General features: G+C 37.1%; 1 protein-coding gene across 2 annotated transcripts; it reads right to left on the bottom strand.

The window, feature by feature from the left end:
* LOC145326711 (glutaminase kidney isoform, mitochondrial-like) lies at positions 1-27991 on the bottom strand. Of its 2 annotated transcripts, none has more exons than XM_080170086.1 (23): positions 27850-27991; positions 27266-27351; positions 26552-26607; positions 26229-26294; positions 26052-26124; positions 25462-25509; positions 24528-24579; positions 24201-24274; positions 15724-15801; positions 15301-15378; positions 14906-14984; positions 14329-14432; positions 13418-13514; positions 12791-12865; positions 12328-12402; positions 11908-11994; positions 10802-10865; positions 10308-10432; positions 9664-9765; positions 9172-9305; positions 8652-8707; positions 8497-8545; positions 1-622 (listed from the first exon to the last, which is right to left on the bottom strand). In XM_080170086.1, exons 1-23 carry the CDS (start codon positions 27946-27948, stop codon positions 583-585), a joined length of 1797 nt encoding a protein of 598 aa, XP_080026212.1. In that variant the 5' UTR covers positions 27949-27991; the 3' UTR covers positions 1-582. The 2 variants fall into 2 exon arrangements, with proteins under 2 accessions (XP_080026212.1, XP_080026213.1); XM_080170087.1 differs by having other exon boundaries at positions 1-586.

The raw sequence follows: 27991 nt of genomic DNA, 5'->3' as shown, positions 1-27991 counted from the left end.
TTTTAATTTCATTCTTCTTGGAAAATGTCTGTAATTCGATGCCATACATGATTTTTCAGTATGGCTTGGAACCGTTTCTAATCCCGCGGATATTAATCGGTTTTGAAGCCATACTGAAAATACAATAACATAATTGGAAGAGATTTCGTGAATAATACTTTCAACTAAGCATAATAAAATTACTATATCTAATATTTGTTAAAAATTCTAATTTTGCATTAATTTCTATTTTCTAATATTATAAGCCCAATTAAAACTCAAATAAACTATAGTTTTTCGAAAATATTTTTAATAGAAAAGAAGAAATATTGCAAACTAAATTAGCTCAAATTTAGTTGGATGAAAAATATTATAATATGTATTACTTGGAATTAAAGCATTAAATAATTATTGATGCAGCTACTCTTTTGCTAGGATATATCCGGCTGCTGTCCTCCACATCTAGTCAGTTTTAAACACTTTTATTTAATTCCATTTAGTCGACATGAGAAGTGCAATGAAGTTATTTAAATAATGACATGTCAATTACATGTATTTTCTTGATGGTTTGGTGCTTGGATGATATGATTTTCTTTTATTGATTTAACTGCAAAGAATAAGATCAAGTAAATGTCTGCCTTCCCTGAAATAATACATAGAATTATCATATTTGTGATTGGCATTGATGAAAATTTAAAGTAACATTCCTCTGATCGACAATGGAGCAAGTGTTCTCCAGGTATCTTAGGGGATAAGACAATGGACAATAAATTTATGTACATACCCTATTAATGAAAAACAAAAATATATGTATGTAGACGTTGAAAATTTTGGACACTGTTAGTTTCAACCAACAAATCCAAAGTTTATAAGCCAACGAAAGAGAAAGGGTATTTATAAAACTTTGGGTACTAATATTATTTCATATTTTACAGTCCGATGTCTCCTCCCTCCCTAGATTTCACAACTTCCCGAATAAGCTAGAATAAATGAAAAAAAAGTTAAGCTTTGGTTTCCTGGCCAATTTGAGGGATGATACCCAAGTTATTTTCGAATCAAAATTTTAAATTCTTTGACAAATTTTTAAGAACATTATTTTTTCTTTTATATCTATATTTCTATATTTTAGCATGTTCCACCCTTGACCCTATTTGTCTAAAATATGAGCAAGGGCAGTCTTATGAATTTAATTTTGGTGGGGCACCAATGTTTTCAAAACAATTACATTCGTAAATTTCGCGCAATTATTTATATTTATTTAACATGGTGTTCATTAAACTTTAACCCTGAAGAGCATAAACATTTAGATACCCTTATCAAAGATTTCTTCAAGAATGTGTTTCCACATATTTTTTTAGAAGAAGACATACAGCAACAAAAAATGGAAAAAAGACTTCTTTAATTTAAGCCATTTTCATTAAATTGTAATTCTTTTTTTTTTATGTTTTGCCAAATAAAGACTAAAAACTTTTAAATTTTACTTGAACTCAATCTACTTTTTAAAAATTTTAAACAGGAAAAATAACCAGAAAAGTTATGTTTTAACCAACGAGCACCAAAAGGAAATCAGGGAATGGTAAAAAGAAAAGAAAAATCAACATTCCTTAGATGGAATATTAATTAACTCATTGCAATGACCTTTCTAAGGGATGTACAACAATGTACCACAAGGTCAAACAAATAAAACAAAATTGCTCTAAAATTTAATAAAAGAAGCTCTTTATAGTGCATATAAATAATGACGTCATATAAAGATAGTACATTATTCTTTTATGACCTAATTTAGAATTATTGCCCAAAAGTTTTTGAATCTATCCCTTTTTTTTGGGTACTGAATTTAAAAACTTTTAGCTAAAAAATCCCAAATTATGTCATATTAAAATCATATACTATTCTAAAATGACACAATTTTTTATAGACACTATAAAAAGCTTCTTAATAAATGATTGTGAATGTGAAAAGCTGAAACAATGAAAGTGTGATAAGAATGAAATATGAAAATAAAAATAAATTTTAATTTTACCTTGCTCCTAAGAAGTCACTAATTAGAAAATATGATTAGCTGAAATGATGAGAAATGATTATGATATATGATGTTACGAGGCGTGCACATTATTTTATCATTTTTTATTAAACTAAAACTTAATGAATATAAAGCCTTTTATGAACAGTTATGGTTATTATTAGACAAATATTGTAAACTAAAAAATCAAAAGAGAAAAAAATCATTTTTGTAATACAATAAATATATCTATCTTTTCACAGCAAAATATGTAAAAATATAATTCATGAGCAAGTCTTCTCTATAATTTTGAATATCTGATATTCCTTACGGAATTTTCATTAAGTTTAATATCTAAATGTTACTGCTCAGTAATGAAAAAACTCAGTATTATATCAATCATATTGTTATTTTTAAATATTCTTTTATTTTTGTGTTGGCTAATTAATTTCATCGTCTGTTTTAGGTTTAAAAACAGTGAAGTATTCTAACTACAATAATAAGATTTTTCGGATCATGGAAAGAAAACAAAGTCATTCCTTAATTAGGACAGAAGTCACCTTCCTAGGAAGGACATAAGTAGCTTCCCTTATGTGAGAATTTGTTAGATGAAGGGCATAACTTGTCTCCCTTAACAAAGATTTTGCAAGATGAAGGACATAAGTAGCCTCCCTTCACCACACAAAACCTAGCTTTTTGGTCCTTCACATAGCAAAATCTTGCATAAAATAGTTTATCTGTCCTTCACATAGCAAATTCTTGCAAAACATAGCAAATTCTTGCAAAACTTAGCAAATTCTTGCAAAACATAGCATTTCTGTCCTTCACATAGCAAATTCTTGCAAAACATAGCAAATTCTTGCAAAACATAGCAAATTCTTGCAAAACATAGCAAATTCTTGCAAAACATAGCAAATTCTTGCAAAACATAGCAAATTCTTGCAAAACATAGCAAATTCTTGCAAAACATAGCAAATTCTTGGAAAACTTAGCTTTTCTGTCCTTCACATAGCTAATTCTTGCAAAAAATAGCAAAATCTTACAAAACATAGCAAATTCTTGCAAAACATAGCAAATTCTGGCAAAACATTGCAAATTCTTGGAAAACTTAGCTTTTCTGTCCTTCACATAGCTAATTCTTGCAAAACATAGCAAATTCTTGCAAAACTTAGCTTTTCTGTCCTTCACATAGCTAATTCTTGCAAAACATAGCAAATTCTTACAAAACATAGCAAATTCTTGCAAAACATAGCAAATTCTTGCAAAACTTAGCTTTTCAGTCCTTCACATAGCTAATTCTTGCAAAACATAGCAAATTCTTACAAAACATAGCAAATTCTTGCAAAACATAGCAAATTCTGGCAAAACATTGCAAATTCTTGGAAAACTTAGCTTTTCTGTCCTTTACATAGCTAATTCTTGCAAAACATAGCAAAATCTTACAAAACATAGCAAATTCTTACAAAACATAGCAAATTCTGGCAAAACATAGCAAATTCTTGCAAAACATAGCAAATTCTGGCAAAACATAGCAAATTCTTGGAAAACTTAGCATTTCTGTCCTTCACATAGCAAATTCTTGCAAAACATAGCAAATTCTTGCAAAACATAGCAAATTCTTGCAAAACATAGCAAATTCTTACAAAACATAGCAAATTCTGGAAAAACATTGCAAATTCTTGGAAAACTTAGCTTTTCTGTCCTTCACATAGCTAATTCTTGCAAAAAATAGCAAAATCTTACAAAACATAGCAAATTCTTGCAAAACATAGCAAATTCTGGCAAAACATAGCAAATTCTTGCAAAACATAGCAAATCCTTGGAAAACTTAGCATTTCTGTCCTTCACATAGCAAATTCTTGCATAAAATAGCATTTCTGTCCTTTCAATTTATGAGATCTTAAGCTACAGACAGAAAAAACTTTGCTTTTTTGTTTTCAATAAACCAGGATATCATAACACTAATGGAGTAACAATGTTGTTTGCAAAGTACAGTTGAAGCTTTCTGACTGCCCTTGTACTATGTGTGTTAGTGTCTGTGTATGTTCTCACAGCTTTAGTGGCCAGGTGGAAATATTGAGAGCCAAAATTATCAATTTAAAATTTAGAAATGTAGATTCTCAACAAAAATGTAGTCTCTTGATTTTTTTACTAGGCTCATTACATATTTTTTTTTATTTTTTAGAATATATATTTTTTTTTGGCCACTTGTACATTATTAACTTTCTCCCCTTCCTTGACTGGCTATCTATCTATCAAACTTATTTCATAATCCTTTACAGTAGCCAACACATAAAATATTAGACCATAAGTATTTAATATGAATCTAATATTTCTACATATTTATTTTTGATTATTATATCAAACTATTTTTTTCTTCATAAAATATACCTATACAATTATCAATGCTTATATAAAAGAAACAGGAGAAATTGCCCAAGAAAAAAAAAATTAACTAACCCTCTCAAAGATAAAAATTTGGACATTTGTATTTGATGAAAAGTACACACCTCTCTACATAGAGCATAGGCATATTAGTGTCATAGCTGTTAATCTCATCTAATGCAATTCTCCATTTATCTGGTACAAACTCTAAAGATGGTTGACAACTTCATTTTCAGCGGTTCAAATAAATCAGCTAATAAATTATGTAACGATTGCAAGGGCTTACTTTGAACTTTTAGGAAAGCGGATAGAAAGTTAGATTTTTTCTCCCCATAAATATTTAGAATTGAATAAATAAGATTTTTTTTTATTTTTGTAATACAAAATAAAACTAATTTACCATTCCATGAAAAATCATCCCTGAAAAAAATACTTGGTTTAATTATTAGAGTTGTTGTTTAATCTTTTATCTTTATATAAACCCAGGGAGGGAGGGTACATTAGACTTTAAATAAGTAAAGTATTGAAAGGGGTATTTTAAATTAATTATACTGGGAATGTACACAAATTTACCGGCCATTATCCCTAGAGATCCCTGAAACTTCTGTTAAAAACGAAGCTTTTCTATAATTAGGTTGGTTCTTTCTATATGAAACAGTTACCTCTTTTCGTAAATTTAGACATGATATAATTGTCTTATCAATTTCAAACTTTGCATGATGATTCCTATAACAGACCCTACTGATTTTAGAGCTACGCTTTTATGGATGTTGTCATCCTTGTTTAATTTTGTTTATACTTATACATGTTTGTATATAAATAATTTATGTTTATTACACGTTAGTCCCCAAAGTTTTATAATAACGTTTTCTTATTCGTAAATTAACCAACTTTTGGAACGTTGATTTTTGAATTGGTTGGTTAGTTTAGTTATGTGTTTAAATGTTCAACCACTAATTTTGATCTCAGAAAGGATAATTTTGTGCATCATCATTGGGGATGTATATCAATTTTCGGCCATTTTCTTTCCCTTTAGATCCCTAATTAGATCATAAGATTATTCGGGAATAGTCCCTTTTGTGGCAACGCTTTAAGGGGCGATTCGTCGTATTTTTAAAATGGCGTTTTAGAGGTTATTTAGGTTAGGTTAAGTTATATAGGGTTAGGTGATTGCCCCACAGGATATTTTATCTCCAATAATTTTATGATTCATAGTTCAGGAATATACGACGCATCGTAATATATTTAGCTTTCCGCGGCCATAAAAATGTACATATTATGCTTTATATAATTTTTCAGTATTGCTGAGAACCGGTTCTAATCCACTGCATATTGCTAGCAGACAATATTTAAATAATATTAATTTATAATCGACGCAATGTAATAGTACATTATTAACAAGAGGAAAAGGGGGGAACGTTTAATTAAAACAGTGGAAAAAAAACATTGTAAAATAAAAAAAAATCAAATCAAAATTCTATATTTTCAATAATAGAAAAATGAGGAATAGTCCCTTTTGTGGCAACACCCCTTAAGGGGCGATTCGTCTTATATATTTTAAATGGCTTTTGATGGGTTATTTTAGTTTAGGTTAGGTTATATTAGTTAGTGATTGCCTCACAGGGTGAAAAAATAAAGAATCGCCCCTTAAGGAGCGTTGTCAGGAAAGGGATTATACCCGAAAAATTAATTAGAATTAAACTACTCCTTAAGATCTACCAATTGGAACTGTCACATGAAAAATAATTAATCTTCTTCAATATATTACATAAATTCTTTAATTCAATGCTAGGACAATGGATTTAAATTTATCTTCTCCAGTGTTCCAGTTACATGAAATTGTGGAATAAAGATTTAATTTTATTGGTTATTTTAAATAAACACTGAATAAGATAATATAAAAATGTACTCTTTAAACCTTATTTACTATTGTTAGGTTAGTTCTCATCTACTGTTAGAGAGAAGTTTAAACAGTACATTACTTTCTGCCTTCTATACTATTATGAAATTCCTAGGTGGCCAAAAAAATATATTTTAAGAAATACAAAAAAAATATGTAATGAGCCTAGTAAAAAAATCAAGAGACTACATTTTTGTAGAGAATCTACATTTCTAAATTTTAAATTGATAATTTTGGCTCTCAATATTTCCACCTGGCCACTAAAGCTGTGAGAACATACACAGACACTAACACACATAGTACAAGGGCAGTCAGAAAGCTTCAACTGTACTTTGCAAACAACATTGTTACTCCATTAGTGTTATGATATCCTGGTTTATTGAAAACAAAAAAGCAAAGTTTTTCTGTCTGTAGCTTAAGATCTCATAAATTGAAAGGACAGAAATGCTATTTTATGCAAGAATTTGCTATGTGAAGGACAGAAATGCTAAGTTTTCCAAGGATTTGCTATGTTTTGCAAGAATTTGCTATGTTTTGCCAGAATTTGCTATGTTTTGCAAGAATTTGCTATGTTTTGCCAGAATTTGCTATGTTTTGTAAGAATTTGCTATGTTTTGTAAGATTTTGCTATGTTTTGCAAGAATTAGCTATGTGAAGGACAGAAAAGCTAAGTTTTCCAAGAATTTGCAATGTTTTGCCAGAATTTGCTATGTTTTGCAAGAATTTGCTATGTTTTGTAAGAATTTGCTATGTTTTGCAAGAATTAGCTATGTGAAGGACAGAAAAGCTAAGTTTTGCAAGAATTTGCTATGTTTTGCAAGAATTAGCTATGTGAAGGACAGAAAAGCTAAGTTTTCCAAGAATTTGCTATGTTTTGCAAGAATTTGCTATGTTTTGCAAGAATTTGCTATGTTTTGCCAGAATTTGCTATGTTTTGCCAGAATTTGCTATGTTTTGCAAGAATTTGCTATGTTTTGCCAGAATTTGCTATGTTTTGCCAGAATTTGCCATGTTTTGTAAGATTTTGCTATGTTTTGCAAGAATTAGCTATGTGAAGGACAGAAAAGCTAAGTTTTCCAAGAATTTGCAATGTTTTGCCAGAATTTGCTATGTTTTGCAAGAATTTGCTATGTTTTGTAAGAATTTGCTATGTTTAGCAAGAATTAGCTATGTAAAGGACAGAAAAGCTAAGTTTTCCAAGAATTTGCTATGTTTTGCAAGAATTAGCTATGTGAAGGACAGAAAAGCTAAGTTTTCCAAGAATTTGCTATGTTTTGCAAGAATATGCTATGCTTTGCAAGAATTTGCTATGTTTTGCCAGAATTTGCTATGTTTTGCAAGAATTTGCTATGTTTTGCAAGAATTAGCTATGTGAAGGACAGAAAAGCTAAGTTTTCCAAGAATTTGCTATGTTTTGCAAGAATTAGCTATGTGAAGGACAAAAAAGCTATGTTTTGTAAGATTTTGCTATGTTTTGCAAGAATTAGCTATGTAAAGGACAGAAAAGCTAAGTTTTCCAAGAATTTGCTATGTTTTCCAAGAATTTGCTATGTTTTGCAAGAATTTGCTATGTTTTGCCAGAATTTGCTATGTTTTGCAAGAAATTGCTATGTTTTGCAAGAATTTGCTATGTAAAGGACAGAAAAGCTATGTTTAGTAAGGTTTTGCTATGTGAAGGACAGAAAAGCTAAGTTTTGCAACATGAAGGACATAAGCAGCCTTCCTAATGTAAGAATTTGTCAGACAAAGGACATAAGTCACCTCCCTTAAGTTAGATTTTGTTAGATGAAGGACATAAGTAGCCTTCCTTAGACCAATTTCCAGTGACTTCTGTCCTAATTAGGAATGACTTTGTTTTCTTTCCATGATCCGATTTTTCTGCCATATTTTACTGATTGGAATTACAATATCTGTCATTTTAATCTAGCGGGTGAAATATTTTAATGGGTGGTTCAACAACCCCCCTTATAAACTACTCTTGTACACGCCTCTGTAATAATGAATTGATGTGCAGGGATTTAGGTATATTCTATCATTGATGAATAATTTTACCAATTACTTCAATGAATTTTTAATGAATTTTTAATGAATTTAATGAAGAAATTAATTTTATTTTAAGATGCAAATAGTTTTCTGTCGTTGATGTAAATGGTAAAAAATAGTATTTAACAATGACTATAGTGCTAATATTTATTTACATACAAAAATATGTTTTTCCTAATTATTTTACCTCGCTGTTAAAGTATCTTGATCCTTTATAGTCCACAATTTTAGCAACCCTAAAAATAAAAAAAAATTATATTGAATATTCTGAGACAGATTAAGAATGACTACATCCAAAAGTTGCGAAGAGCTGAAAAAAAGACTTTTAGAAATAATACATACCTGCAATTTCCATGTGTCCAAATCTCTCTGCCTCACTCTCTGGTGTGAAGCCCCATCTAAACAAATTTTAAATATGTACAAGGACAATTTCATCAAAAAGTAGGCAGCTTTTACAAATTCCAAATATAATGATTGAACAGTTAAATGTTATACAATGAGAGTAGAGGAAATTTTAACATTAAGTACAAATTAATGTCTTTTAACATTTTCTTTTAGTATTAACAATAAATACCTGAATATGTAATTGATGCCTTAACAAAGATAAACATTCAGTACAATCATTTTAAGTAGCTTTGTTTTAGTTAATAAAGTTACAAAACCTAATTTACAAATCAAGTCTAAATCCTATTACATGTGAAAGAGATTACATAAATATATGTAGATATACGAAAAGTTACCTAATCAATCATTTAGGACAATCGAATGATAGAAATTATAATTAAACTTATATGGGAAGGGAATATATTTTCCTCTGATGGACCAAAATAAAAATTTAAAGAATCAAGGGAGGAGGCCTTACCTATCCGTAGGATCAGGATGAACATTACACTTATGTAGCAGGAACGCTACACAGCTGGTGTGTCCCTCGGCTGCCACCAGGTGGAGCGGGGTCCGCCCGTCGTAATCACTGGCCCCCATATCATGGCCAAGCAACTAAAAATATAAATAAAAAAGATGTTTAATTCAATTGAACTCTGATCAGAAACAGTGGTAAGTAGTAAAAGAGATGTAACAGATTTAATTGTTTATTTGCTGCCAAATTACTATACAATGAATTATTTTCTAGTTTATTTTTTTTTCTCAGCAGCCAATAAATTTGAACCAAAAAAACCTTCCCTAGAATTATACATAGCTTCCATTATAAGAAAAAGGATGACAACATCCTGAAAATCGAAGCTCAATAGGTTGCTTACGTAAATGCTATGTTGATGTGCCTAACAATTTTAGGAATCAAAATTCCAAAAATCAGACTAAAGAGGATAATTATATAATACAGTATAAAACAACATACCTTATGTCTCTTAAGTGCTGATAAATCTCCGGCAGCAGCTGCAAACATCAGCGAGACTATTGTATCCCCGCGGGATTTTATTACAACCCGTCGGGGGTTTACCTAAGCAAAACAAAACTTGGCATAAGTGATACATTTATCTTATTATAAGTTTATTGTATGACAAGAGTTTAATAAAACACACATTCAGGGGTGACCAAGGAATGGGTGAGGTATGGGGTTAATTAACCTTCCAATCCCAAAGACAAAATAATCCAATAAAGTTTTTTTGAGGTAAGGGGGCGGGTGAAATTTCCCCTCACCCTCCACCCCTCATAGACGTAGGTTCAAAACAGTATAGTAGTTAGACATATCATTTGGAAAACTTTAAATCGATAATATATCAGTATTGACCACCATTATTATGTTATAAAATCGACAGGCATACATTTCCACAATGGATAAAAAATGTATGTGGATTTTATGAACATCACTTATTGGTCAATTCGCTCATCCGGTAAGAGGGGAGATGATGGGTGTACAGCGGGTAGTAGGAGGGATCGTTATTTTATCCAGCTAAAGTGTTAATTTAATTTATTAGAGTACATGATAATCTGGTGTAAAATGCAAGTAATAATAAATCCATAATTTTAACTCTGTATTACCTTAGAAGTTAGTTCTTTTCCCTCGTATCTATGAAAGTTGAAAGTTTGAGAAAGTAATTCCATGAAAGCCATGCCCTTGTAAGAGTTCCCGTACTTGTCCAGTCCTGGCGACCACAAACCAATACCTACAAAAAAAATTTTAAAGAAGCCACGCTAGGACAATTTTGTTCATAAAGTAAATGACCAGCTAATCTGATCCTTACTTTACTTAAGATTTTTTACTAAAAAACTCAAGTTAAATTATCATTATTTTTAGATTTTTAAAATCCGTTTTAAAGATTTAAGATACAGAAAATTTTCCAAATAATATAAGGCCTCAGAGGTTAACTATTACTCTTCTATAATAGAACTTTAGCTACTAAAGGATTAGTAGCTTTCGTAACATAAAATTGTGAGCAAGCTTCCAGTCAAATGCGCATTTGACTCACAACTTTACGCAATGTTGTGAAAGCTACTATTCCCTTTATCATTTTAAAAAGGTTATTTAATTTTACCCATGGTATTAGGTAGAGCCAAACAAAGACTTCCAGCCACGCTTGACTTTCCAGGTATACCAACCTTAACAGGAGGTCTTTTATTAATTGTTTTCATAAAAAAAAAATAGGATGGCTCTCTGTCCGTCTGTATGTATGTATTTAACAATTCATCTTGCTACCCTCTGAGTCAATATTATTTACTATTGTAAGTTCAAGCTGATTTTTTTGATTGGGGCTTTTTGACAAAAATAAATATGAAATTTCAATACAACCGGACAATTCTATCATCTCTAACTTAAAGGACGCCTGCAAGAAGTACCACGCTTTAACTGCTGAAAGACTGCCACAAGTAGAACCAATACCCAAAATTTAAAGCCTTCAGCTTCAATAACAAAAAAGTTATAGGCATTTCAAAATAGCATTTTATGTACAATGAAACTTTTGAAAGATTTCCAATGCTTATAAAAGAAAAAACAATATTAAATTACGTCGCCTAGACACAAAATTATGACTTTATCTTTGTCAGAAACTTAGATTGCCGGTAACTGATTACATTTTTACAATAAAAACACCACATCTCATAGTCAAAATCCATGAAAAAAATTCGATTTAAATTGCATTTTTAAACGAAAATCAAACGGAAACAAAGGGGGAAACTAAGACAAGCTCAGCTGTGATTGGTTGCTTAGCTGATTCAACCTTCTGATTGGCTACAATTCACTCGGTACAACGCAAGTTAAACTTAATTTTTTTTAAATGGGTATTTTTATTGTAAAAATATAATTAGTTACTGGTTGCCTAAATTTATGACAAAAATAAGCTTATAATTTTGTTTCTAGGCCACGTAGTTTAATTTCAAAATTTCTAACATTAGCACTGCAATTCTTTCAAAATTTTCATTGTATGTACATAAAATGTCATTTTAAAATGCCTAGAACTTTTTTGTTATAGAAGCTGAAGGCTTCAAATTTGGGGTATTGGGTCTACTTGTGGCAGTCTTTCAGCAGTTAAAGCGTGGTATTTCTTGCAGGCTTCCTTTAAAGCTGACATAACTTACCCTAACGTAAATATTGACACGAAAGAATTATAGAAAATCTTGTCGTTTAAAAATACTCCAAAGTTACCTTGAAAGCAAAAGCACCGGAATATTCGTAGAATCCACAAGAATGGAGCAAGGACAGAACGTCACGAACAGCCTCCGGTTTCAATACCTGACAAATTAATCAACAACGATTAGATCAATATGGAATAAGCGTCTTTTCCTCAAAATAAATGTGGAATGACCGTTTTTTCCCTTAATAATAATGTGTTAAACATGAAGCAATTTTCTTTGTAAATTATGAAGTAGATTAAAATCTATCCGTCTGTCCGCCTGTCTAAGCAAAAGATCACTGGACTTATCTGGTTATGATTTTCCTATTATTTTACTTGACACTCACCATATCCCCCACCCCCCTCGAATATTACAATAATTTCAATTTTAGATGATTTTGGAGATTTTCATCCCTGTTATCCAAAGGTTATAAGACAAACAATAAACTTACCTGTTCCCGGGTTATGGGACAAACACCACCGTTGGCCAAGGTCCCTCCAATTACAGCAATTGTTTCACAAGTAACCTAACAATATAAATTGATCAATGATGAATGTTTGAAAAAAACAATACAGAAAATGGAGTAAATTTTACAAACCTTCGTTTTAAAGTAGCAGCGCAATCAATCAGTAAACCTATATCTGGGAATATGAATAAAAAAAAATTAGGACAATATGAATTAGGGGGATAAACTGTAAATTATACATACTACAATTAATATTTATAAACTTATTCTGTCAATGGTGAGCCTAAAATCATAAGAATAAAAATTGAATCTTAATTGGGTTGGACTAATCAATAGTAACAAACTTTTCTTTAAAAAAAATTAAGTTAATAATATAATTCTGCTAATCAAAGTTGGAGGGGAACACTAATTTATTATCCATTATCCCACCTCTAAATCCCTGACTCACCTCCATGCTACAGCACTGGTACCAGAGGTCCAAACAATTCTTCAAATTTGTACCGGGCGGAAAACACTTATTTTCCTTTAAAAAAATATGTAAACAAATCTTTCTACGTGTTAAAATCGCCTAATTGGTTTTAAATCTTGGAGGTTAAAAGCTTAAAAACAACAATGCTTTAGGCAGTAATTTGAACAGTTGTAACAACAAACTTTACTATGATTAAATTCTATATTCTGTTCTATTTTTAAAGTATACAAGATTGTATAAGCTAAAATTTAACAATAATAATTTTAAAAGCAATAAACCCTTTAAATGCCTAGCGATCACAGAAACCTATGTTCCTATTTTGGAAATGAATTGAAAATAAGCTGTGGTAGTTAATTTATGCCTAAACCCTACAGAACCTATATCTGCATTGTCCTACACCATCAAGCGCTATCCTGAACCTAATAAAACCAAACCTTACCTAACCTAAATTAAAAAATAACACCATAAAAACTACCCACCTCACTTAAATTAATTCATTGCAAAAAAGAGTGGGGGTCTGTGTTCGACTAGTTAATTTTAGGGAAACCGCCCAACTTTATTTGAAATAGTTTAAAAAAAAACAAAACATACATTTGCAATATTTACCTTTAAATAATATCCCAAAGCATAATTTCTATCTGAATGTTCTCTCTCCGCCAAGAAAATACTGTTATTAAATCCAATATATTCTCCCCCAGCCATCCTAAAAACATATATAATTAAATCTATTATATTTAGTAGTAAGTTTTTTGTTTGTTTGTAGCTTAATATTTCAATTACTACTGAACTGATTGAGTTCTTTGTTTTATGGAAGCTAACTTAGGGACACAGATCCAGGGATGGTTTTAGATTAATCTATTTTTATATTTAAGCCTTAGGATATTATTAGGCTATTTTCTGCCTCCTTTTTTAGAATATAAAGCTTTTAGATGCTAGGGGCTAAGTTGTTAATGTAGAAAGTTGTGACAGACAAGCGATATTATTGTCAATTCGATATCGGAATAACAGTTGATTAATAAGATTTGAACAGGATCCAGTTGAAGTACAATGGACGTTAAATTAATCATTGCATCAAAATCTATACATGATATACTGCCTCTGGTGGTACCTAGCAAGTTTTGGGGCGAATGTAGGGTTTTACATTGAGTAAACTGGCATTGACAAGGCTCTTCATAGTGCCTATAAAAAAATTATGTCATACAATACAAATGACAAGTGATAGAACATTACACAGTCTAAATTACCATTGGTAGGCCAGTAAATACATTAATTGATCAATGGTAGGCAAGCATGATGTCAATTTATATAGGCACTATAAAAAGCTTCAGCCTTGCCTCTACCTCATAGTCAATTTCAAGAAATTTTAAAAATTATCTGAGTCTGTAAAGCGAAAGCTTTTGAAATAAAATAAATAATCATGAAAGTAAAAGTCATTGTGACCATCAATGCATTAAGATCAATTACTTCAAAAATATCAGTTATAGAGTAGCTTCGCTACTAAATATTTGTGCATTTACCTTTTGAAATAATTAAGAATATAATCGAACTGCTCTGCTTTTGAAAAATCAGGTTTGACCAACTGTTGGATTAGAGATATTGTCAAAATTGCACCAGCGTTCACCTAAATTATAAAATTATATATTATATTTATATTCATATTATATTATTATATTTATATTTACATTATATTATTATATTTATATTTATATTATATTATTATATTTATATTATAAACGTTTATCAAAAATTAATTGTGGAATCATTACGCTTTTTAAATCGTACCAAACTTATCAGGAGTCCTCATGCACATTGCACAGTTTGCAATTGATTGAACAAGTCTAACAAGAACACAGTAATAGTGTCTGACTGATTATGACGTAACAAAAAAATTAGCCAATTAGAGGCCACTATAAATTTTACCATTGGTCAATAACGGCCTCTCATTGGCTAATTTTTTTTGTTACGTCATAATCAGTCAGACACTATTACTGTGTTCGTCTAACAAGCCCAATTAGATAATCAGAGCTTTTCTTTCCGGATAGAGTGACGGACCAACCCTGATTGAAGAAAAAATTTGTTAAATAAATTACTTACTAATGGATTATGAGGTTGATTATTATGGTCTAATTCCATATCATTAAATTTTCTACCACTCGGCTCCATCCCTAGATATCTAAATAACGAGGATGATATTCACAGTATCCTTAGGTAATGAAGAACAAAGTTAGTAATAGAACAGATGTTCAGTGGTCATAGATAAAAGATGTACTTCGTCAAGGACCCGAAACTTTGCAGAAATTTTTTCTGAGCGTGACAAGATTATGAAGTTTTTTTTACAAATACAACGCTAAAAAATGTATATGTTATTTCGGTAATTTTTTAGTTTATCCATATAATTTCATGGCATTGTTTTCAAACATAACAAAATATTGGGGGGAGGGGGGGGTAGAAAGATTTCAGTAGCCCATCAAAATATGGTTAAACCTTACTTGTGCACAGTATCTCGTCCCAATTCATTTAGCACAATAGCATAATTTAGCGCCTTCACAACACTTTGCAGGGAAAACCTGAAAACAAAAACAATTATGACAATATCCATATGCATGATATAGATTAATAGTTAACAAATATTGTAGTGAATTTTATGCATAGATCCTCAGGGATAGGACAATGAACGATGAAATGATAAATATCCCAAATAATAACAAAATTAACCCTTTTTGTAGTTTAAACCAACTTTTACAGTTTTAGTAAAATAAACCTCGAGTTTTGAGCCAACGAAGATGACAATGAGTCTAAAAAAAACCTTTGGATATCAGAGAAAACCAGTTTAAATACAGTCAAATATCCCCTTCCTTCCTGGTAAAACCAACATTGATTCATTATTATATGTTTAAATATGTACAACTTACTTTGTACTACTGTCTCCTTTAGAGAATCTTTGCCCGTCAATTGTGCAGATACTCATTCCAAACTGATTCGGGTCCTCCCTTTAAAACAAGATTAATTTAACGAATTCTTAAGCCTTTTTTAAATGAATACTGATACTTTCGTGTAGACATAAAAACATAATTCAAATAGAATTTTTTTTATATATTTTAGAGGAATGCAAAGCATATTTAATACACTTTTAGTAGTGTGGCTGCTCTATAACTATAGCATGTAACGTCCATCTGTATATCACATAATGCGAAGATCTTTAAATTACAAGGTTGTGAGATTTTTTGTTGATTTTTTTAGATTATTAATTCTACCAATTGTCTTAACCCTTACAGATCGGGGGGGGGGGGGGAGGGCTCAAAGAGCCCCCCCCCCCCTCTAGTTTTTTCAATCTCATTTTGTAGGTAAGATGGAGAGCTGTAACTTCATGACTTTTTAAGTTTACTAATTATACATCGGCAAGAGTTGATTTTATTAGGATATCTGGTCTGTGTCTAAATAAATCTTAATTTCTACATTATGACTTTTGTGTATAAGGTAGAAACCTAAAATTTTTTTGGTGAATACTTAGATATCAATGACCATCTGAGAAAAGTGGTGTTATGACCGTTTGACCGCTCCCTGACCGACTTTATGACCGATTTTTGTCCGGCTTTTACTACAGACATATATCATGAATATCGTGGCTTCTATTACAGCTAGAGACCTATAATTTTTTTTGGTAAATCCTTGAGCAATAATAAACAGATAAAAATATTAATTTGCGCCACCAACCGCCGTTTAACCGCCGTAACCGCCAAAAATGGCGGTTTCCGTTATTTGCCGTTTTCGGCGATGATCAGAAAAAGTATTTTCTTGTTATGAAAAATAAAAGTTCGTCCTAAAATTTGGTCATCCTAGCTGCAAAATTGGCCGCTCTACAGCTGTTTTAAAATTTAGCGGCTGGCCGCTAAAAAGCGGCTAAGGAGCGGTCTGACTGCTATTACTAGAAAAAGTAATTTTCTCTAAAAATACACATGAACCACCAGAAAAAAATTTTACGTCTTTATCTGTACCAGGAGCCGAGATAGAATGGGGGGCTCTTTGAGCCCCCCCCCCCCCCCCCCCCCGATCTATTAAGGTGGGAATTGGGGCCCGATCTGTAAGGGTTAACTCAATTTTATATTCTTCCTACACAAACATGGATCGATGCTTTGTGACGACTTGCAATACAAATGTTTTAACTCGATCATATGAAAATTGGGTTAATTTTTAACATAATGATGTGCTTTGTAGTACAGCTTTTTGGTATTTTTTATTAACATTAAGAACTATTATGATATTAAGAACCAATTATTATAATTCTATAGCAGTTTTCCTAAAACTAAAAGAAGCAAGGACAATTATGCCCATAAGCAACTTATAGATGCAAAAAAAAGTAAACCTTTTTTAACAGAAAAATAGAAAAAAATACTTATGAAAGTCACGAAATATTGTAAATAAAAGTGCTTTTGTGGTATTCGGCAACCGTGAGCCATGCCTATGGCACCCCTGACCGGGGTTCGGGGAAGGGCCACAGGCCCTCCCCCGAGTCCTGGGGAAGGGGTCTGCCGACCGCCTCCCTATGCCTTAAATTAATGATTGAATCTGACAAGCTTTATTATGGTTAAGCTGCATTGTTAATTCCCCCCACCCCTTCCAGGGATGGGGGATCATTATTGCCCAAACTGACTATTGTATATGTATTATAATGCTTTTATGTTATGATTATTTATTCCTATCTGTGTAACTATTGTTTGTTGTATATAGCTTTAGTACTCTTTAGACCTTCAATAAAGTGACAACTGAAATAGATGTTGATTATTATCTAGTGAATGCTAGAGAAGCGTAGCTTCTCTATAGTAAGGTGTCCACGTCTGTTCACACTGCCGTAATCTAATCGAACTCCGGTGTCTGCCATTTATCCTCGGCGGATACCACAACTTTTGGTGACAGCTGTGTGAGATTACGGCAAACCACAAGTGTAGAGCAGACGCGCAGCTGAGGCTAAGGTACTCCCAGCAGTGAAACTGGCAAAACTGACACAAGCAACCTGAATTACCCACCCTGGATAGCAAGGTCTAACTCTGCATCCGGCAGTTGTGGAAGTGAAACAGCGAAACTTGACGGAGAACCGCGAGAAGCGCCGACATCTAACGGAGAATTGAGCGCTCAAAGGGCTGAAACAGGCCTGCGGACTGGCTGAAACAGGCCAAATAAGTGCAAACGGCTGAAAATAGGCCAACCTTACTGCAAGAGATAGCAGGATCCGAACCAGCGGCGCTAGCAGGACGGGACATTCCCTGCCGCCATCAGCCGGATTTGGATAAGCGGCGCTAGCAGGACGGGACATTCCCTGCCGCCGATAGGCTGAAACACGCCACATAGCTGCGAGCTGCGAGCCAACATACGAGTGTAGTGTACCAAAGCAGAGAAAACTACGTCAACTCCAAGTATCCTGAGAGGCTACAGCGCAGCCACCCATCTAGAAAAGCAGATATTATATCACATTGTAGGGATTACCACCCTAGTGTGATGGTTAAACAATAGATTTATGAGCAAGGATTGGCAAACAATTTGTTGTGTATTGTGATAAAACTAAAAATAGAACAGGCTAGGATTTGTTGTGTATTGTGATAACAACTAAAAATAGAACAGGTTTGGTAAGCAAATCTGTTATGTATTGTGATAAGGCCAAAAATAGAATCTAGATGTAATATAACAATGTCTTGATAAACAATCTAACCACCCAAGCCTACAGCACAACAAAAATACACCCCTTATTCCAGAGGAAAGGGAGGGGCCCACTCTCCATTGAAGGAAATACAATCAAGGTGACATAACAGATAAGCCTAGGATTAAGGAGAAAGGGCACCATTACCTCATCACACAGTTACCTCAAACCCACAGCACTCCCCCCTTCCTCACAGGGGGAACGGACGGATTTACCCCGTCCCCTCACGCGCTTCCCCCCTCCTACCCACACTTGACTAAGTCCGCCCACGGTGTGGAGCTAGCGGCCGGGAACACAGAGCGCCATTTACGGGTCACGCAACGGAGCTCGGAAATATCATAAAATTCAACGGACAAAGCGGACCAATGAGAGAGCGAGTTGAGGGATAAGTGCGCGTTTTACCTGTGTGCGCGGATTTGACGGTGCGTAAGCGCGCTGCAAGGACAGGAGATTTCACGCACACACACACACACAGGAGCGGAGCTACTCCATAGCATCTAACAGAGGTATTTTTAGAAAATAAAGCATTACAAGCTTCTCCCTCCTATCTATAGTGTGATAAAGGAAAACCCAATCAGTTCCTGACAGCAGTTCAGACCCTCAACAGCTATCTACCCCTACCAGCCTACTCTACAACCTCAGAATAAAACTAGTGATAAGTACAGCTAAGTTATATCTTTGTAACTAAACTACCAACCTAGTGATAAAACAGTGTTGGCTGTTAGGCTAGAAAGCCTCAAGTGACAAACCATTTATAATATTGACTTATAACTTTGTGTCCCGCCGTTGAACCGTTGACCCGATGGAGCAGCCGCATGCGCCAGGAGGCGACCAAGCCCCAGGATGGCTCCAGGATGACCCTCAGCCGGCTCCAGCCGAGTACCGCAAGCTGATGCTGAGTAACCTGCCGGAGTATAGAGGACCGCCCAAGCAATCCTGGAGTTCCCACATCCGCAGACTCGAGATGTCATGGGCGGCTTACCGCGTGCCGCCCCATGACTCCCTCAACCGCCGCAACGCCCTTTTACTGTCACTGGTAGGGCAAGCGGCGGAAATGGCTTCTCATCTGTTTGGCGAGGCAGGCCAAGCCTTGACATACGACCAAGTCAAGGCCGAGTGTGAAATGTTATTTCGTCCCGCCTTTGAATCCCAGACGCTGAAACAAGCGTTTAGGGATTACAGGCAACACTCGACAGAACCTATACAAGCATACATATCCACAAAGTGTGCCTTGTATAGGGACGCCTACAGCCATGAGGATCTCGAATTATTAGTCGACGAATTAAATCGTGGCATTCGTAACGCTAATGTGAAACGTGTAATGATGAGTCATGAGATCGCCTCTGTACCTGAGTACACGAGGCGAGCCATGTTCACCGTCACAATGATTACCAAGCAGCTGAAGGAGGGTGTGTGCCTAGTGGACGCCACCGACGGGCTCATGGGATCAGCCAGCATCCAGTTGCCCCATTACGACGAGTCGGAGCCAATGGAGATTGGCGCCTTGGCTCCAGGTCTCCACCAGATGGGGAAGGTCGCTCCAGATGACAAGGTTCCAGGCCGCTGTTTCCGCTGCCAAGGGAAAGGCCACCGAGCTCGAGACTGCCCGACGCCTGTGGAAGTCAGCCTAGAGGAGAGACGCACCCAGCCACGCCGTGACCGTCCTGCCAAGTGCGAGCGTTGCCACTATGCCGGCCATACGGCGGCCGAGTGCAGAGCCGACTGGGACCAGGTAGCCGGCCGTAGGCGCACCGCAGACAAGGGTGCTCCCCCAGGGAAGCCCAGCAGAGTAGCCCACATGGAAGGGAGCGCGCCCCCAGCACCACCGCAGCAAGCAGCCGCCCCCAACGCAGCGGGCCGAGCCGACGGAATGCCGCAGTTTGGGACCGTTCCAGCTAGGATCAACGTACTGGGAGGCGCGGCTGAACCCAACCGGGTTGGCCTGGGCTTCAGTCTCAACCACCTGGGGCCGGAGTTGGTGCAACCCAACAACATCGCCGAGCCAGAAGTTCTGAGGCCCCAGCCTTTTAGCCTAAACATGATGGAGCCTGCTCGACCGAGCCTACCCAGCAAGAGTGGAGGGGCGCTACCCAGCGTCACTGAGGCGGTGTACGGGGAGGCCCTGGCGGCCGCTGAACGAGAGAGGAAGGAGGCGCTAGCCAGCGCATCAGAGTTGATGTATGGGGCGCCACCCGGCGCCGCCACCTGCGATGACTGGGGGGTGCTATCCAGCGCCTCCAACCTGGTGCCTGGGGCGACAACCGTCGCCGCCACCGAGATACCTGGATCCTGGAACGAGCCAGCCCCCAACCTGGTGCCTGGGGCAACAACCGTCGCCGCCACCGAGATACCTGGATCCTGGAACGAGCCCGCAGTCCCAGAGGAAGGGGTGACACCCGTCACCCCCAGTCAGCCAGCGCCACCAGCCTGTAGGGAGAGCCCAACTATACACCATCCAGCGCCCCCTGCCAGCCGAAGGAACCCAGCTGCCCAGCACTTCCAGTCGAGCCAGGATAAGTTAAATTTAACAAATGTGTTGTATCCAAACTATTGTAAAACCCCAACCTTGCCTGTGCCCCCTGCACCAGAGGCTGGGGAGATTGAAATTTGGGGATATAAGGACTTGCCTGTGCCACATGCACCTGAGTTCCTAGGGCAGGGGAGGGACGTGAGTCAGGGCGAGCCTGTGCCACACGCACTTCAGCCCCATGCCACTGGGCATGCCATGGACAAGGGAAGGGACCCCTTGGGGCTAGGGGAGCCGACACCCAGGCAAGCGCCAGTCGCCTGCCAGTCTGTCATTGGGGAGGGTATCGGGGTGCCCCGGTCACACAAAGATAACGCTCAATGGAAAATTGTATCTAGCCAGGAGCAGCCCAGCCGTGTCCAGCCCCGAGAAGCAGCCGTGACCCGAGCCGAAGATCCCCAGCCGCGTGTGCGAGGTAGATGGCCGTCTGGTAGCTTCTCACACTGGTGGATGGTCCTGTGGGGACTACTGCTGGCAGCCGTGTGGCCTACAACCAGCTACGTCCCGGTGGGGTGGGACTGCGCCAACCCCACCCACGTCACAGCCTACAATAAAGAAAAGATGTGTAGCACGGAACCGCTACACCAGGAGGTGCCCCTGGGCAATGAAGTACACGTCCTGCAGCAAGTCAAGATTAGGGAAACAACAGGATACAGTTGTCAGCTCACTGTGTCCCAGTGGACATTCAGGTGTGGGGTATGGGGTCACCTCAAGGTGACCTCGGTCCCCACCCTCATGAGGCCAACCAAGATCGATCCAGAAACGTGCCGAGACCTGGCCAGGAACCGAGTCTACACGCTGCCAGGCAAGACCCAGCCACTGACGTTCCAGCTGAACCATCCCCTGTTCTTCACCCTCGATATGGTGGGCGCCCTTGTCAACAGCCCCGAGGGGGTGGGTTGTGAAGGGGAGGACGTCCACTTCAAGGGCCAGCTGTACCGCAATGAATTAGTGCTCCAGGAACGACGGCTGCTGGTCAAGGAAGAGAACTACGTAGTAGAGGATGGACGGGTGGAGTCCCAATCTGACCACCTGGCCTTAGAATGTCCCCATTCTGAGCTGTCTTGCATCACTGGGGAAGCAACCTACGTGTGGGACCACCTGGGGAGAGATTGCCCCTTGAGGCTGATCCGCAGCCTCCAGCCTAGCCTAGTGATGGATGCGTTCCTGGTTGACCATCAAGCCCAGTTTTTCATCAACATGACCAACCCCACCTCAATAGTGAACTGCGACTTTGAGGCCCATGCCACCAACCACCCAGCATTGTTCGTGGCAGCCGACCCAGCCGCGGCAGCGCTGCCCAGGGTATCGGCCAGGGATGTTGATGTCCCCCTGCAGGCCCAGATACATGCAGGTTATATTGGATTTACTCTGGAGACACGCATGAAAAGCACAGCAGCAGAAGAAGTAGCGGCCAACTGCTGGAAGCTCCAGCAACTAGACCCGGCCCACCCGGTGCGTGTCCAGGGGAGCACGTTCTCAGTGCTGAGGGGAGATGTCCTGCTCCAACTTACCTGCCAACGCAACAAATACGTTGTCCGTGAAAGCAAGGAATGTTGGGACAAAGTACCAGTGGAACCCACAGGATTTGTAGACGCCGTGACACGAGTGTATAGCGGCCACGCCACCAAGATTCCCTGCTCCTCCACATACCCCCTGACTGTGCACGCGGAGGAAGGCTGGATAGAGTTAACCCCCGCACCTAAGAAGAGGCCACCCCCGCTGGATACGCCCAAGCAGCTGCTGACAGAACCCTTGGATGACTTCAGTTCAGGGGGCTTGTATTCGCAGGCTGAGTTGAACGACTGGCAGCAACTGCTGGCGTTCCCAGCGTATAAAAGCGCCATGCTGACCGGCCTGTCCTATGGCTCATGCGTTCAGCAAGGTAGCTGTTCGGCCACTGGGGACCATGGGATAGTGTCCTACAATATCGACCGACTGGCGGAGGAAGGAGAGGCCGCCCTGGATGTCTGGGCTGGGTTCAGACAAGCTATCCACGAGTGGGGAGATGGCGCAGCCATACTGTGCCTGCTGTTGTTAATCCTCAAACTGCTGGGGGACCTGACCATCATTTCCCTGGCAGCCGCACAAGGAGGTGTACGGGCCGCCATGAATGCGATGTCACAGGTGTTCCTGTACCATCCAACTTTGTACAGGAAGGCCTTGGCCAGAGCCCGGCTCACCCATGCCAAGTCTCGGGACTTTTCAGTAGACTGGGATGCCATTCCCATCGGCCGGGAAGCAGCCGAGGAAATGGTGTCCATGCAATCAGCCGATAGCGGGCATGACCGCCCAGGCAGGCCAGGACCGCCCTCTGGAGGACCCCGCGGCCCCTCGGGAGGTCAGGCTGCCGCCCAGGCGGTCAACTTGGCAGCCAGTGCCCCAGCCGCGGCCAACAACAACCAGAATGCCCCGCTGCTGACCGTCCCAGCAACAGCTGTGCCCCACGCCAACCTGACACCTGCCGGCGCCGAGCTACGTGTCCAACCAAAGCCAGCCTCTGCCTTCTATCCCACGTTGGGAGCCCATCAGCCCTGAAAAGACTCACCACTAGGATTCCATTGAATCATTATCAATTGTATATATCTTAGCCCTAAAGAGCGGGCCGAAGGCCTCAACCACTGTCGGAAGTCTGGTAGGGAAACCCTCTCCCAGCCTTCCGAGGGGAGAGTTGTGGTATTCGGCAACCGTGAGCCATGCCTATGGCACCCCTGACCGGGGTTCGGGGAAGGGCCACAGGCCCTCCCCCGAGTCCTGGGGAAGGGGTCTGCCGACCCCCTCCCTATGCCTTAAATTAATGATTGAATCTGACAAGCTTTATTATGGTTAAGCTGCATTGCCCAAACTGACTATTGTATATGTATTATAATGCTTTTATGTTATGATTATTTATTCCTATCTGTGTAACTATTGTTTGTTGTATATAGCTTTAGTACTCTTTAGACCTTCAATAAAGTGACAACTGAAATAGATGTTGATTATTATCTAGTGAATGCTAGAGAAGCGTAGCTTCTCTATAGTAAGGTGTCCACGTCTGTTCACACTGCCGTAATCTAATCGAACTCCGGTGTCTGCCATTTATCCTCGGCGGATACCACACTTTTACGTAGTGACATACGGAAGTACGGCCACAAATGATAAAATAGCTGCGCTTCTAATAAAAGTGTAACCTTGCTAGCTGAGGAATATATTTAGCTGTTCTTCCATCCCTCACTTTGTCCGCCTCCACAAAGATATCTTCAATCTTAATTTTTAAAAAATGTTTTTTATAAAAATCCTAAATTCATCAAAGAAATAAAAATTTAAAAGAAACCAAGTTTAATTTTCTCTAAAAGTTAATAACTTACAAAAATGTCGTTTACCGGCTCTTATTATTTATACCCATTTCAATTATCTAAATCAACTGAGTGTCAGACAAATAAATCAAATAAAAGACACACAGCCAAACCAACATATAAGACTTTTAGAGTAGCTTCGATACCATAATAAAAATTAACCTGTGCAGAAAACCATTTGAATTCAGGAATAATAAACTGATGACGCCAGGCCCTACAATCATCAAATGCTTTGATTAAGTTAAAAAAACAAATGGAAATAGAATCAGGGAGGGAGGGGACATTGGGGTGTTTATTAAACTAGTCCCCCAAAGTTTTATTATTATATTTTCTTATTCGTTGGCTTCACTTGGGGACTTTTGTTAAATTATTGGTTCAAGTTGAGTGTCCAAACGTTTCAATCACTGATTGTAATCTACAGAGGGGTAAATTTGTGTATCGTCATTGGTGGGGATGTACATCAATTTATCAGTTATTGTCTTATCCCTATAGATCCCTGAGAGACTACACGGATAATATGACAGGTGAATTTTTGTCGTTAACATAGGTTGCTAATATAGTCCTCATATATTGATAAATACTTCCAGGGGCGTCCAAGCTTTTTTTTTGGGGGGGGGTAAAATTTTTTTAAGGGGGGGGGGGTAATTCGTTTTTTGGGGGGGGTAAAATGGCGCACCAAGCGCGCCGCAAATTTTTTTTACCCCCCCCAAAAAATTTTTTTTTACCCCGGGGGTAAAATTTGCTTGTGGGGGGGTAATCGCCCCATTACCCCCCCCCCCCCTTGGACGTCTATGAATACTTCCCTTCATGGTCAAGGGAGGGGATTGGGGAAATTCCTTAGGAGGGGGTAGGGGATATAGTTATATTAGTAAGCTGAGAGAAACATTTTATCAAGGTATTCGAGAATCTCTCACAATAACCAAGTATTCTATACCAATTCAAATACACTGCACTAAAATACTCTTGAATTATCTTAAATTAGTTGTAAATCAATAGTAATATTAAAATGGTCTTACAGATCTATATCTGTCTGAGTAATTATTTTTATTATGCAATTGTTATTTAAATAAAAATAACATGTATTACTAAATTTTACCTCGATATTAGAACAATGTTATTGATGATTAGTTCTTTGAATTGTTTCCTAAAATTAGAAACAAATATCAGAATAAATAAAAAACAAATGTGTACAAAAACAGGAAATTAGAAAGATACAAAGGTAAAATAGAAAAGTGAAATTCAATAAAGTTTTTGATAAAATATTTTTGCATCTGGATATCCTTTGTCCTTCTTGAGCCCCAGTGAGCCAGAATATTATAATTATTCTATACATGGATATTATTTGTCTTTCAGTATCAACACTGGAGCCTCTGGTAGCAACACTGTTATAATTATTCTATACCTGGATATTATTTGTCCTTCAGTATCAACACTGGAGCCTCTGGTAGCAACACTATTATAATTATTCTATACCTGGATATTCTTTGTCCTTCAGTATCAACACTGGAGCCTCTGGTAGCAACACTATTATAATTATTCTATACCTGGATATTCTTTGTCCTTCAGTATCAACACTGGAGCCTCTGGTAGCAACACTATTGTAATTATTCTATACCTGGATATTCTTTGTCCTTCAGTATCAACACTGGAGCCTCTGGTAGCAACACTATTATAATTATTCTATACCTGGATATTCTTTGTCCTTCAGTATCAACACTGGAGCCTCTGGAAGCAACACCGCTATCATCCCCATTTTGACCTAAACAAAATATTATCAGAAATGGCAAAATAAATGTAAATGTGAAATAAGTTTATATAATAAATAAAAGTTTTAAAAGATTGTTAAAAAAAACAAGAATATACCTGTTCCATCAAGGCGGCCACTGCACCGAGAGCTGGCTCGACTTCGACCAACAATCTCAGAAATACCTATGTTATAAAGCGAATATTTGAATCATGGAAAGAAAATGAAGTAGCATGTTTGTCGTATTTTCACAGTAGCTTTTCTCCTTGAGGGGGGGCTCAAACTTGAAGACAATCATTAACTTTTACCTAACCTAAAATAACATAGGAAAAGTTACTGTGAAAAAACTGTTTTCTTTTCATAAGCTGAATATTTTTTACACAAAAAAACAAAGCGTTCTACATGAAAATTAAGGAAGATTTTGATCTTACTACTGCCTTACCCTTCTTTGTAAATTTTTCAATGTTTGTAACCATTTCTCTCAACCGAGGATCAGTCCTGTAAATTGTAATATTAACAAGGTTGATTATGTAAAAAAAGTAAATAGAAATATGAATAATTTATATATAGATGTAAATATTTATGAATTAAACCAAATTTAGAGAGGTTATAAATTTAGTGTTATGGGTAGCATTAAAGTAAACAAAAGAGAGGGAAGGGATTAAATAACTGTATGTCCCCTCCCCCTGAACCCTGTCCCGACCAGTTTGGTCTTTTAATATCAGCCAATAGCATCGGGAATATTTGCACAGCCAAATCGCTACAAAAGAGCAGAGAGCAATTTGCTAGCAAACGAAAGAGGTCTCCAACAATGGATCCAGGTAGTTGTATGAGTTATACAATATACATCTATACTTAAACATTTATTTGAGTAGTAATTTTACATCTAGATAGATAGGCAGGTAGTTTGCATGGAAATTAAAAAGATAGAAATTAATTATGTATCAGCAAACAATCTAAATCCCACTTTAGACCAAAGAAAATGTGGTGGGAATAAAATATTATAGAAATTTGAATTAAAAAATCATGACAATTTATCAGCAACAAGTTTTTAGTGTAGTTCTTTTGTACTTTAGGTCAAGTTTTTAAAAGTAATATTAAGTAAAGATTAGCCCCGCAGTGACTAGAACAATTTATTCATAAATGCTGGTCTTACCTCCTTAACCCCGAGTTTTCCAGAGCTCTTATAAATTGTGTTAATGCAATACTGTCCAGAGTATTAGAACTTTCATCTTTGAACACCTAGAATAGATTTTTGATAATTTATTTTCATAGAATGTTTTTTTTTCCATTACTCAAAATGTCCGTTTGTCAGATGGAAAAAAATGAGGGTGCTCTACTTATACTCTTTATCTCACGTTGTCTGTGTGCCGATAACATTAATATAAGGAAGAAAAAAAGTATTTAAATAACTGCTCTGTATAATTTCTAGCGGCTGCGCCAATAGTATATAGAGTGTTGTATTTAAAGAGGAATGGAGGCATTTAAATAGCCTAAAACCAACTAGAGACTTAAATCTATAAATAAAGTAGCCTAAACCTTCCCAAGATCTACATATGCGAAACTTTCCCAAAATGGAAAATTCAATCGGTTCGGTAGTTTTGAAATCTTAAGATTCAAACAAAATCAACCTTACTGCTGTATATAATAGGATAACAGCACCGCCCCTTGATGCTTCTTTAAGAAAAACAATAATTTTTGGGAGGGAGGAGTGTATTTTTTTAAAAATAAAAAGTTTACCTCAAACAGCATATCCTCAATATTGATGAAAGATGTTGGAGAGTTACTCAACTGTGTATTCAATACAACTGGATAGTGGTAGGTGCTATGCAACTCCATTTTTACACAATTACAAATAAATCTAAAAGGTTAGAAATACAAG

Source organism: Acartia tonsa, chromosome 8 (genome assembly GCF_053477335.1).
Source record: "Acartia tonsa isolate MP-2025a chromosome 8, ASM5347733v1, whole genome shotgun sequence".
Lineage (NCBI taxonomy): Eukaryota > Metazoa > Arthropoda > Copepoda > Calanoida > Acartiidae > Acartia > Acartia tonsa.
The sequence above is the reverse complement of the archived record's forward strand: the minus strand, read 5'-3'. Positions and strand labels throughout refer to the sequence as shown.